Source organism: Artibeus jamaicensis, unplaced genomic scaffold (assembly GCF_021234435.1).
Source record: "Artibeus jamaicensis isolate MK-2021 breed Jamaican fruit bat unplaced genomic scaffold, CSHL_Jam_final scaffold_3307, whole genome shotgun sequence".
In the NCBI taxonomy this organism is placed as follows: Eukaryota; Metazoa; Chordata; class Mammalia; order Chiroptera; family Phyllostomidae; genus Artibeus; species Artibeus jamaicensis.
In genome coordinates this window covers 4,474,202-4,487,820 of record NW_026522040.1, presented here as the reverse complement: position 1 = coordinate 4,487,820, position 13,619 = coordinate 4,474,202, and the positions used below count along the sequence as shown (strand labels likewise).

General features: G+C 53.9%; 1 protein-coding gene across 3 annotated transcripts in view; it reads right to left on the bottom strand.

Moving 5' to 3' along the window:
* Positions 1–425: 425 nt before the first annotated feature.
* PLXNA4 (plexin A4) overlaps positions 426–13,619 on the bottom strand; it is a 440,676-nt gene continuing 427,482 nt past the window's right edge. For all 3 annotated transcript variants that reach the window (XM_053657100.1, XM_037165822.2, XM_053657101.1), the window contains exons 30-32: positions 12,488–12,700; positions 5,685–5,835; positions 426–3,485 (exon numbers count right to left, since the gene is read on the bottom strand). In XM_053657100.1, coding sequence (XP_053513075.1) covers positions 3,390–3,485; positions 5,685–5,835; positions 12,488–12,700 — 460 coding nt within the window. In that variant the 3' untranslated portion in view covers positions 426–3,389. The remainder of the gene's footprint in view (positions 3,486–5,684; positions 5,836–12,487; positions 12,701–13,619) is intronic.

The window sequence follows — 13,619 nt, the reverse complement described above, 5'->3', positions numbered from 1 at the left end:
AGGTCAGTCATTTTGACCGCATCATCTCCAGGTACCATTTTGACCTTGGTGGTCTCCACAGGAGGAGGAAAGTGCTGGAGTGGGGTGCAGGGGGAGATGAGGAGGGTGGCCTTTTCTCCCCTGCTTTCTGCCCAGGACTTGGGGAGTCTTATAAAGATCCCACCTTAAACAGAACTGCAACCCTGCTAATGAACCATGACAGAGGGGAAAGCCTGGAGAGGCCCCCCCACCCCGGGACTCCATCTGGTGCGTGCCGGGCCCCAAGCCGCCTGGGCAGCTCTTGGCCTGACAAGAGATCAGAGGTTCCAAGGGGAGTCTGGGGAAGATCTGGGGGAAGGACAGCCTTCTGACAATGCTGCCTCATCTTTACTTTGAGACCTACCACATGCGCATCAAACGAAAGAAATGAAAAACAAACAAACAGCAAAAGGAAAGAACTTTTATGGGCCAGATGGGTTGTGGCTCTGTGTGACTCTGTCCTACTTCTCCATCCCCACGCAGGCCACAGAGACGGCGGGCAAACAGAGCCCGAGCAACAACCCATCCCACCAATTAAAGTCCAATCTGCCCAAACTCCTCCCCAGGAGAAAGGAGGAGAGCGAGGAAATTTGTCTCATCTCCTCTCCCCTTCTTCCTGACCTTTATGTTTCTCTGAGGTGTTCCAAGTTTCTCTTACAACAAAAAAAGTTCAGTACCGACAAAGGAACAATAGCAATAATAATAATCCAGTAAAAAATAAAAGCTTCAGCAGAACCAATGAAACAGTCTTTTTTTTTCTGCTTGTTCATTTTTTTCTCTATCTGTGCAAAACTTAAAAGTCAAAACATATGCAATCATACCGTACACTCACACACGCACACACAGCTTCATTCAGCAAATCTGTGTTAAATATGTTTGTGTCTCTCTCTTCCCCAACCCTTCACATGTGCAAAAACATTGTCGTGGCCGGGCTGCTTCCTCAGCCCGCCTCCCACATGCTTCCTTCCTGGCCTGCCAGGGCCCCTGGCTTCCTGGGAGAGAACCAAATGATCAGGGGGAGAAATCCCATGCTTCTTCACCTGGCACTCCATTCGCCAAAACCTTTGGTTATTTGTTTCCCCCTTGTCATGCATCTTTTCCCATTCTCCTCGTCTTGTTGGTTAGGTTTCTTGAGTTTTGTCCACCATATGTCCTCCCTGATGCCACGTGATGCCCTGCTTTGGGATCACCATTGCTTGACCCCCAGTCAAGTCCAGGCCTCCCTCGGCCTGTGACCACCCTGATTTCCTACAGGCAGGTGACGTCTCATTCCACCTGCCAGCACTCAGCGTAGAAAGCAAGAGTTGAAATGCCCTGGAGCTGCAGGATGAACTGATGAACAAGGGGAGAGGAGGGAAAGAAACATTTCAAAATCCCCCTCCACGGGACAAGAAATCTTTCTGAGCTCTCTGCCAGTTCCCAGGGCAGACACACACACACACACACACACACACACACACACACACACACGTGCATGAGTGTGTGCACATGAGGTCACACACATGCACACACAAGCATATCCAAAGGGGTGAGCATTCTTAAAAGAAGATGCTCCACAGACTCTGTGGGAGATGATGTGGTTCCTTTCCCTTCCCATGTGGGGCTCCTTTGAGTGGATGGCAGGGAACGATGCCCAATGCTGAGGGTGTGAGGGCAAGACTCATGCCCCACCCACCTTAGATGATGCGCTTCCTTGCCTCCCAGGGTGTACAACTCGACACCAGGGCTGCCAGGAGAGACCTTTGCTTATGGTGAGAGACTGGACCAGATGGCCTCCCAGGCCCCCTCAATGTTCCAGGTTTCCATGACCCTCATTAGAGCATCTCTCACTGCAGCCCCTGCTCACCCAGGCCCCATGTCTGAGCATACATCTACCTGGCTGGCTAGAATGCTAGCTCCATAGATGGAAGGACAGACAAAAGGACAGATGCCAGGGTGGAGGTCAGCTGTATGCTCCTCCCATTTCTGGCCACGTCCTTCGACTTGACTTTCCGGTCCTCCCAGACATAACAAGCCGGGGCTGAGTCTGACTGGCATTTCGGTTTGTCTCTATGAGGCTGTGCTTGAGTGCATTTCTTTCCATGATGACTGCGAAGAGATGAGGGAGGAAAGTGACCGAAGAGACAGCTGAGATGTCAATGAAATAATTCCCCAGGAGGTCTGGACAGGCCAGTGACAAAACCATCTGTGTCGCAATGGCACCAGGTTCCGCAGGGGGAACAGAGGCCAGGCTGTCGGCGCCAACCTGCTGGAGAGTTCTCAGGAAGGATGGTGGAGATGGAGCCACAGGGACAGTTGCATGTAGAACCTCCTGGATGCCTGGATGCACTCTGCATTTTGTGTTGCCCCTCAGTGGGCAATGACCAAGGGGGATGGAGGTGCCCTCTCTAGACACCCAGAGGATCTAGAAGCACCTAAATCTCTAGAAGATCTGACAGTGGTACAGCGATGACTATGGTCGTCATTCACTTGCACTTGGGAGTGTGAATGGAAAACAACAAATTCTGCCCCCAGAGAAGATGAACTCTCTTCTTCTCCCCCTGACTGTTACACCATCTGCCGCTATGAGCCAGATTAGAAGGTTAGGACTTGTCTCCGTGGTGGAACGTAACTGCTGTTCTTTCTCCTGTCTGGCTTTGCACAGGTAGGGGAGAAGACTTGGCAGGCAGGTCCCTACGGGCACTTGGAAGAGCTTCAAGAAGACTGGAAGGGGACAAAGAGGCTGCTGGCTGCCAAACCAAGTGAGAGACAGCTCACAGAGCACCTCCCAACTACTCATCCCCTGCCTCCAATTCTGGTCATATGCAGGAGGTGTGGCCTTTCTTTTCACAGTTGCAAAGTGATCATAGCACTGACTGACCCCATGGAGATGGAAATGTGAGATGGGAGAGCCAGGTGATATCTTCCCACCAAAGATAATACTGAGCTCACTGCCTCTTCTCTAGGCCAAGGTTCGGACCAATGTGGGGCTCTCAAGAAGTGGAGGGTGAAGTAGCAGCATAGAAAAATCCTCTATCCATGTCTCCTCAATCATTTGTGGGCCCTGTTGCTGACACATGGGGTCAGCTAAATCAGAAAGCCCCCTTGGAATCTTCTGGTCAGGTCCCTCACTGTGGGACTGGCCATTCTGGACTAGCTGAGGGCTGGTGGCTTGGTTCAGTTGTGTTGGCTGAGCAACTGAAAAAGAAGGGGCCTAGGAAGGGGGGAGAGGCAGAAAGATGCAGAGAGAGAGAGAGAGAGAGAGAGAGAGAGCGTTGCTCAGGGGATGCTGCTGACGCCAGTCGGGACTTGCACTTGGTAAAGATGATAATCTAGACTGAGGCACGGCTTGGTGTGTCCCTCCCTCCAGGGGGGCCCTGGAAGGACGGTTCTCAGCTGTCTAAGCTCATGAGGGTTATGACTTGTTCTAGTTTGTAGGCCAGTTTCTGCTTCCCACACTGGTCATCGTGGTCCAGAGGTCCGAGGATCTGTTGAAAGGGCAACAACAGAGAGGTTACCAGTTTGTATGTATATGCCTGTGTGCTGAGGGTTTGCACAGAAGGGGGATGCCCTCTGGAGGTGTGGCAAAACTTGTGCATGTGGAGTTTCACACATGAAGTTGCTGGGTAAACAAAGATGGAGAGTGTGGGGCATGGGTACAATGTGTGGGTACCATTTGTCCACAAGCACAGGATGTTAGCACACGCATCAGCCTGTCTGAATAAACGTGCACATTTTACTGCCCACTCAAGGCAACTGACAGCAGGCAGAAGATGCTCCAGTTGCCAGCAGGTTAAACCTCAGACAGTTTGATCCCCTTGTGTCTCAAGGGAATGTGACTTTGTAGATATTAAACTCTACCCCCTCCTCCAATAAAGGACAATCTTAACTCATTTGGCTTCACTTTGTGGAAAAAACTACTGGAAGCTTAATGTATCTTAAGCTGTACTGGTCATTAACGCCTCATGGAGAATGTCTGCCACAGCCTTTTCTGAGGTCAGAGGGTTGGTGGGGGACAATGACAGGGAGTGTGTGTGGCACAGGAAGAAGAATGTGTTCAAACTCCACTCAGACTCAGGAGATGGGGGACTGAGTAAGGGTCCCCCAGGCCCCCGCTGGGTGATGTGGGATGGGGCATGTAACCTCTCTGAACCCCATCTTTGCTGTCCACTTCCTCAACTGTCCAACATGGGAACTACCAGCCCTCCTCTGGGCTGCTCCAGGGGAGAGGACAGTGTCAGGTAACCTACGCGAATGCCCTTCCCACAATGTCTGCTCTGGGAAGGAAGCACGGCCAACAGGGGTGAGTTTACTGGGGCCACGGCCCAAGGGGAAGGGGCAGCTGGGGGAAGGAGAGAAGGAGAAGGCTGAGGGCTTGAGGGGAGGCTCCCAGGAGTTGTGGATTTCCTGGCCCAGTTAATGTATTTTTAACTGGGGAGACCAGAATAGACTTGGTAACTTCTTAGCTCGCCAAAAATCACCAGTTACTGGTACCAACATTCCATAAGGATGGGCTATTTTAACACCAACCATGGATGAGGGCTCTCGTAGACCAAGGAACTGCTCTTTCCAAGATGGGTCAGTTGCACTCACACACTGGCATACTCTACATTGTCCTTACTTCTGTCATGTGGCCACGGACAGGTACAGACTGTGTCCTGGGCCAGCACTAGCCCGCAGGCTGGTACTGGGTCCATCTCCTAAGGTGCCCCTTACCAGCTTCCCCTCCACTTGAGGTTTATGGCCCTATGTGGGACACCAGGCCCTTCACCCTCCAGGGGCTCCTTCCCCAACCTCTCTTGGTGGCAAGGCTGCTGGGAGGAGGGAGCGAGGCCAGGGCATAGAGAGGGTGGTTATGCTGCTGCTGAGACACAGAAAGCCTGGACCTTCACCTACTTGATCTATGCCTGCAGGACCAAGAAAACTCCCATCAGCACCTCTGTGCTGACCAGAAAGAAGGCAGTGAGCTCAGGTGAGGTTTCCAAGAGGGAACACAGCAAGTGCTCTGTGTCTACTCTGTTCTCTTCCATCCCATCCCATCCCATCCCATCCCATCCCATCCCATCCCATCCCATCCCATCCCATCCCATCCCATCCCATCCCATCCCATCCCATCCCATCCTCATCTCATCCCATCCCATCCCATCCTCATCCCATCCCATCCCATCCCATCCCATCCCATCCCATCCCATCCCATCCCATCCTCATCCCATCCTCATCCCATCCTCATCCCATCCTCATCCCATCCCATCCTCATCCCATCCCATCCCATCCCATCCCATCCCATCCCATCCCATCCCATCCCATCCCATCCCATCCCATCCTTATCTTATCCCATCCTCATCCCACCTCATCCCATCCTCATTCCACCTCATCCCATCCCATCCCATCCTTTGTGGCTTGCCCATGGGGGAGGGGGATTGCTTATTTAAAAAATTAGATCAAAGAGAGAAATGTAAAAAATGAGAGGAAATAGCAAGGAAGAAATGGGAGAAAAGTGAAAAAGAAGCAGCTACTTGATCTATGTATCTGACAAGCGCAGAGATGAATGCAGAGTGTATGGACTGGAACGTTTCCACTCTGAGCCTTTGCAGCCCAGCCCCAAGTCCCAGGAGGCTGTTTGCCCAGCAGAGTTAGGAGGGGTCTGAGGGCGGTGTTCTTGGCCCCAGCAGCAGGGCAGGGCTCACCTCCTCACTGTACTTGCCCACGTAGGAGAAGATCTCCGAGAGCGCGCTCATGGTGTTGAACTCATTCATGTGCATCCGGGACTGCTCGGCCAGGTATGCATTCATGTCCTGGTCGCTGATGGCCGGCATCTTCCCGATGTCTGAATAATACCTGCCGGGGTGGGGATGGGGAAGAAAGCAGCTGCAGCTGTGCACGTGGAGGAGCGTAGACGGGGACACCATGGGCACTGTGTCTGGGGCCGGCGGATGCCCGTGTGTGACCCTTGGGGACCACAGTGAGCATGCTCCTGTCTGGGCCGCTGGGTCTGCCCTCAGCCACTCTGGGTGCAGGAGGCACAGAGGGGAGGAGTCTGGGGAGTGGACCAGGCACTGTCAGAGGGTGGCCTGGGGTGGGACCAGGAGCAAAGAGGAGGTGTTTCCTGCAGTAGTTTTGCTCCCAGCTAGGTCCAGTTGGTCTCTTGTGACCCTCTAACACCCCTTCCCTTGGACATAAGAGGTCCCCTCCACAGGCCCCAAAGGCTCTTCCAGGCAGTGGCTGTCTTGACGTCTTCCCCTCCCTGGGGTTGAGCAGGAGGAGCTGAGGGCTTCTCAGGGAGAGAGGCAGGCAGAAGGCAATCAGTCACTGTCACTTGCAGCTGTGCAGTGCTGTCAACTGGTTAATTAGATGCCAGCATTTACATTTTTAATTTCTGCAATTTGACATTTTATGCAGCAAACCCCAGCTCTCCTGCCAGAGGGGAGCCATGCAGTTTCCTAATGAGGAACCGAAGGGCCCAGGGGCCCTGCAGACAGCCACACCTACCCTCTCCGGGTGTTTCTGGATGGGAGCCACAGAACAGGGACCAAGCACCTGCAAAGGCAGGGGGCGTTGGGACAGTGGGGAAACGCACCCAGGTGGCCCTGAGGGACCTTCATTACTGGGGAAAGCAAGCCCGAAACCCCAGGTGGGGACTAGAATGAGGCATCTGGGGCATGAAGTTTTACACTCTCACCTGTGTAAGTGCAGGTGACAGTGACAGGCCCTGGGAGTTCCCTGAATGCAGAGCTTGATCAGATAGGTGTAGGGGCATTTTCAGAGGCTCCGCTACAGTCTCGCCCAGGACTCCAGCCCCATGGCCCTTCTGCACCCCTCACTGCTCTGACCACGAGTCCGTCAGTGCTGGTCCCCCCACCTCTACCGCTCCCCATTGGTGCCCAGGAGCTGGGTGACAGGCTGGCACTGGTGGCACTCAGGTGCTACTCCAGCCATCATGCTCAAAGGGCTGCAATGGAATGACAGTTCAGGTGGCTGCCACAGTGTTCCTGGGCAGGCGAGGGCAGGGTGGCCACCCTGCTTGGAGTCACTGCCCCGCTGTGACTGCAGTCCTGTGGCTTTGTTTGGAAATGAGGAAGGCAGCGGGAGGGAGATGAAATCTGTGCCCTCTGGCAAGGAGGGGCCGGTCGGAGAGACACTCCTGTCCCTCAGGAACCCGCCGCACAGACACGATCGCCAACTGCGTTGTCGAGCTGATTGCATTTTGGCGGGAGGTCTCGGCCCCTGACATGCTGTCGAGACAGGCACAAGGACAAGAGCTTGATGAAATGGCTTTTCTCAGAGGAGCCTGGGGACTCGGGAGGGGCGGTCCTGCAGAGTCTCATTTGGACTTCCATCCTGCACACCCTCCTTTCGGTGTGGGGTCCTCTGTCCCTTGGTCTCGCCTCATCTTCACAGGTCCCGGGCCTCTGTTCCTTGCCCCATTTCATTCTGCTTCCTTGGCCCGGTCCCAGAAGAACCCGCTCTTCCAGGCCTGTCTCCCACCCCCACAAACATCCTCAGGTTCCTCAGGAAACTGAATGAGACTCCAGGTATAAACTTCCAGCCAGAGACCCGATTCATTGCCACTATTTCCGGAATACAATAAATGCCAATGTTCCATTTTATAGCGGAGACCTGGGGATTTCTGTGGTCACTCTGAACCTGGTCACTCCCGAGGAGATTTGTGTCATTGTCCCCTCACGATGCCATGCCCACTGGGCAGAATATGTTGGTCAGGCAAAGGGTTATGATCTCAGGTTGTGTTGGTAAAAAACATGAACGAAGGCCTCCCACTTCCATCTCACTGCTGGCAGCCAGACGTGGCTCTGCTAACACGGCCGGGCCCAGAGACCCCCCCCCCCAAGGCAGTTACACTCTGTCACCCTGGGCAGTCAGAGCAACTGACCAGGATGAAGACCCAGGTCCCTCGGTTAGGACGTGACTGTCACCAGAAGCAAAGGCTCCTGCCCTGTCCGATACCTGCCTGTGAACCTTTCACAGGTAAATGGATAGTTCTGTCAGGCTTTTGGCAAACACCAGGAGTCCCTCCCATTGCTGCCTTTCTGGTCCCTGGGGAATGTGAGAGCCCAGGTTATGGACCACGTCTCCATGGAGACAGTGGATGCCCACACTCTGTCCCTTTGCCACGGCTCACTAAAAGCCCAGTCCATTTCTTCAAAGAGAATATTTAGACAGCGTGTCTGTGTGAGAAAGAGCAAGGTGGGGGCGGGGCAGGGTTCGGTAGAGGGGGGAGAGGACAGGGGTTCGGATCTTTGTGCGTGACAGCACTTCCTGGCTCTGCTTTGCACAGTCTCCCTAACTGTGAGGTCGGGTCCACAATGAGCAGCCCCCACGTCACCTCTGTTGCTAATGTGTGGAGGCGCTGGATTGGACCAGTGCTCATCTGTAGCCACAGACTAGTCCATGAGTGGATCAACTGCATGTCTTCATTTCAGCAAGTTCAAAATCCACTGTGCTGACCGAGTACAATGCCCTGGATGACTGTGGCATTTGAGGACCTTCTGTCCTGTTCTCATCCCGGCCCTGTGGTGCTAGGTGGACCCGTCCTGACTGCAGAGTTTTGCCACCCCTGCCTTGACCTCTCCCTCCTTCCCTCCACCCCTTAAACCTGATAATGACCCTGCCCTAGCATCTCTCCACTGAGTGCCGGTTGCTTCCTCCTCAGCCCTTGCTGTGCTGGGCTCCACCACTGAGAAGCCTTATTGATTGCAAAGAATACAATTATTCCCTATTAATGAACTTCAAGCAACTGTTACTATCAGCTGGGTGTGCAGTGAGGAAGGGAAAGGTCAGCTTGTACTTGAGCCCTTGTACTTGAACTTGCTCCTATAGCATTTCTGCCTGTAGGAGAATCCTTCTTCAGAAGAGATGGGTTTCCTGAAAGTCCCCAGGATGCCCCTTGACCTGGCCAGGGCCTGGCAGGCTGGCCAAAGCCCAGCCTGCTGAGGAGGTCTAGGCCCCATCACTGGCCTTACCCAACTGTTTTTGCTGCATTTGCTCAGACGGAGTGGATGCCTGCACCCCGTGGCCCAACATCAGTCCTGGGGGAGCTGCTCTGGCGGGAAGGGCCCCAGTGGGCTGGGTTCTCCACTGTTGACCAGTCTGCGGTGTTTCACACCTGTGGGCTGCTATGGGATGGGCCCTGTGTGTGGTGGTCGGTGTCTCATCCCTACTTTTAGCATTAAGAAGTGTTCTCCAAGCCCTGAACTCTTAAAGAAGAACAAAGTGTTCTCACCCTTTCAAACACACCTCAAGACGAAGAGCAAATGTGAAAAACATTGGAGCCCGAGGCTCTGAGGTCTCCAGACACTTGCTTTTCAGGGCCCTGCCCAAAGGTCTCTCCCTTGGTGAGTCATCCCCAGCTCTCAGTCCCTGAGCACCCCACCGTGATGGCTCGTGGGGTCGCCCCGTGCCTGTCTGTGTGTCCTGCACTATGAGAGCCACAGGGAAGGATCAAGTCTAATCCATCCCGAGCCCCCAGTGCACCCATGACAGACACCACACGTGTTTGGCCCAGGGTTTAATGAACGAGTTAATGAAACATCTACACTTCACCTCCAGTATTGCTCCCAGGTTGCACTGTCCCAGCTTCATGTTCAGAATAGATGGTTTCCTTAGGAGGTATATTTAAATATTTAAAATTCTTAACCTTTCTCATGTGGTGACACATGTGATTGATGGCATTCATATGTGCGACACGCCCCTTGCCCGAGCCCCCGTGGGCCAACTGCGACTCCGCTGCACTCGTCCTCCGTGGAAAGCCCGTGGCTGCAATCGAGTGAGGCTAATGTGGCCACGGGGACAACCTGGAGGCTCTTCTGATTTAAAACAAAAGAAAATCACTACCGAACACGAACATTTTACTGCTATCGGTAATGAAATAGAAATTACAACTCATCATGGCACACCAGTTCTCGGGGACGACACGGCTGAGTGCTGCTCTGTCAGAGCAGCGTAGCCCTGGCCCGCTGCCGGGGAACCAAGGCTTCTTCTCCTCTCTAGATGTGGCCACAGGCAAAAGCACTGATCCTGGAATGGAGGCGGCGGAGACTGGAAGTCTGCAGAGAGGCCACCAACCATTCGCAAGCCATTTGGAGGCAGAAAAGGGATGGAAGAAGGGGACAGAGGCTGGGTAGATAAACTTCTAGGAGATACAAGTCAGTAACTAGAGTTATGCGGCCCCCTGAATCCATGTGCTTTCCACCTCGTGATAGGGCCAGTTGGGGTAAACCCTGTCTCTCAGCTGTGATGGGACAGAGGGCCTCTGCAAAAGTGTGCAGGGTGCAGGGGGTTACTAAGCCTGAGTCCTGTGCAGGCTGGTTGCGTGCTCATGGCACCCAGGCAGTGAATTTGGAGATGCCCAGGCCCTGGCCACAAAAGGAGGGGGTGCAACCATTGTACTTCTCAACTGGGAGTGGTGGGAGACCAGGCTTGCTGTGGGTCCTGAGAGAGCTCCACTCTCTGGACTTCCCTTCCCCTTTCAGCGACCCAGACAAGCTCTGGGTCACTGAAAATGGATCCATCATCACCAAGTGAGAAGCACTCCAGGCCTGCTCCCCAGACCCATCATGATGGTTCCCCCGCCCCTCCATCTTAGTACCCTCATCCCAGAATGAGAGGAGAAGGGGTTTGGGACCTCACGCAAGAGGAAAATGACTTTTCTGAGAGTACCACTGGTTGCTAAGGGACTGGCAGGTAAGAAGTGGAAACCATCAGAGCACACCTAAAAATAACCAAATGGACTGGGGTTACTCGTGACCTGTAGCAGCTGCATGGCACAAACCTCATTTAGCACCAAGTGAAAGGGAGCCCATTAGCCTGGTGCATGCATTATCCTGATCTCCAGCTAAGTGGTTGTGTTCCGGGCAGTGTCCTCTCTGCAGGTGTTTCATAAATGCTCCAGCCCTTCACACCCCCGGATCCCTGCCTCCCTGCCCGAGGGCCTACCATGGAGACCTTGCATCGGTACCCAGATAACCAAGAATCCTGATGCTGCCTCCTTCTCTCTCTCTTTGCCAAAGAGCCAGCTGACCACACAGGAGGGCCTCCTCCTGGCACTTCCACTGGCAGAAGAATGAGCCATGGCCTACACAGAGGAAGGTAAGAACCTTTCTCAGCGACTCAGACACAATCAGATACAGCAACAAAAGAGTTAGCTCTCTCTCTGACAGCCAGGCTGCACAGCCACCCACATGCAAGAGCAGGAACGGGCAGGGGGGATATGGAAGAGGAGAGGGAGAGGGAAGAAAGAAAAGTCAACCGCTTTAGGAGAACTGTGTGACTGAGGTGACCAGGACCCCAGCCCTCCTAGTCATTTCCTCTGCACGGGGAAGGCAAGGTACAAGTATAAAGATGTCTCTCTGCCAGGGGTAAAGAGATACAGTTCATTTTCTCTTCCTTTGGTCACCAAGTCAGGAACAATTTCTGATCTCTTTTACTCTTCTTCAAAAAGGCACCGAACCTGAGCTTCCACCCAGGTTTTCTATCTTTAAGCTACTTGGAAAAAAGAGAAAGGTACTCTAAAATCAGGACTGTCATGTAGAGCTGTGTGGGCTGTTCACTGCGCAAAAGTATTCAACAAACCATGCACCCTGGCGTGGGGCCACATTCCCCAGCAGAAGGGCACCTTCCTTGATTCACACAGAGACACCGTACGGGGTGGCAGAGGCGCACTGTCTAAAAGTATTGTAAGTAGTAGAAAAGAGGTTTGGGAGTCAGTGGAGTAGGGGATCACTTGGATCAGGGCCATGGAAGTCATCTTGGCCATTCTGTATGTGTATTTCTTCACCTTCACGGGCAGAAAACGAGGTTGTAAGTCCTGACCTCTCATATACCAGGGCTACCACCATGAATAAACGAATAAAGCCTCATCCGTTTGCTTAGCTTGGGTGCTTGGCATACAGGGCTGATGCAGGACAAACCAACAATGTTCTTTATCGAGAGTTAGCTTCATGCCAAAGTGACCCAGCTCCACAGCCTGCAGATGGCCTCTAGTCTCAGGTGCACCACATGGGACTGTGGTTAGACCAGGGACTGCAAGGCCAAGGGCATCAAGAGTTCAAGGTGTGTGAGTCCAGGGACTGGGACAGTGAGGTACTGTTCCGAGTGACAATGACATGCCCGCAGAGCCCTGGGAGAACTGCCAGATGGACAGGGGCAGATGGGGAGAGGCCTCCGGCCTTGTTCAGTGACAAGATGTTATTCAGTCCCTTGAAGTCTTTTTTTATTATTTATTTTTGGTAGGGATTAGAGCCGGGGACTGTATCTCCTTCCTGGGCCTAGAAAGTATTTCGGCCACTAAGATCTGGGCTTTGCGAGCGGGAAGCAGAGCCTGGTGGCCGCGTCTAGCCAAGTGTCCCAGTTCCCGTTCAGCTGACCATACCGGGTGCCTGGGGTGCGGGTGCTGCAACAGGCGGATAAGGCTCCGTGAACGCCCCGTCTGTAAGCCCCACCCACCGTGGAGGAGGAGCCCTGGCCCCCCACTCACCTCTCCACCCAGTTCTTGTAGCTGGGGATGTCCTTGGCATAGAGCAGCTTGTTGGAGGGTGAGTCCTTGCCCAGCCGGTGCTCCGACGTGGAGCAGGAGTCCATGAAGGTCTGGGCCACCACGGAGAGGCAGGCGTCCGTGATGCTGTTCTTGTGGATGTCGAACACAAACTGGGGGTTCTTGATCATGTTGACCCAGAACCGCAGGGGCAGACTGTGGAGGGAAGAGGCAGACGGTCAGGAAAGATGGCGGGGCGGGGGGCTGTAAGCTGGCCTGGAGAGCTCTCTGGAGAAAGAGAAGATGCTGGGCACCAACAGTTCCTAAAGGCCGTGTCTATGCCGCCAATTAACCTTCCAGGAAACTGAGGATCGCCAAGGCCCAATAGCCCGTCCAGAGATCACTGCACACATGCACTGGAGGGGGCGTGTCACCAGCCGGGACTGCGCGGCTCAGTCTCGCCTCCTCCGAGCGCAGGCTCTGGGCTCGGAGGAGCTACGACGGGTTCTGGGAAGTGGAATTTCTGACTCTCTGTTCCACTGTCTGACTCCTATGCCAGATACAAGGCATCTCCACTTGGCAAACCTTAAAGAATGGCCCGGAATGTGGGTTTTGTGTTGCATTCTCTGCCACCCACTGTAGGACTAGGAAGACGTCACAGCCCTCTTCCCTGCCTGGGCCCATCGGCTTATCCCCACCGAGTGAAGGCACTGGAGTGGGGCCGTTTAAGAGGAGCTGACTCGGCATCGCCAAGCTGGCTGGTTTAGAAAACCCAGCTTGACGCCCCGCATCTGCCCTACCGTGCCCTCTCCTTCTCCTCCCTCTTTCTTACAGTTGGCACCTACTGTCTACCAGGAACTGTGCAAGCAACAGGGGATACAGTGTGACTAAGACAGACCCTCTGCTCTCTGGGGGGCTCCGGGGAAGGCAGACATGCAATCAAGTGTGCACACTGAGAACTGTCCATGCTAGAACCTAAGGACGGACGTGTGGGTCCATCATGGGACACAAGGAGGTGTCTGCAGAGTCTTCCCAGAGGGAATGGCACTCGACAGTTTGAGCTTTAAAGGTGCATACTGCTCCTTAGCTGGATGAGGCTTGGAGGAAGGTGTGGAGGGAGGGAGGTGCTGCGGGT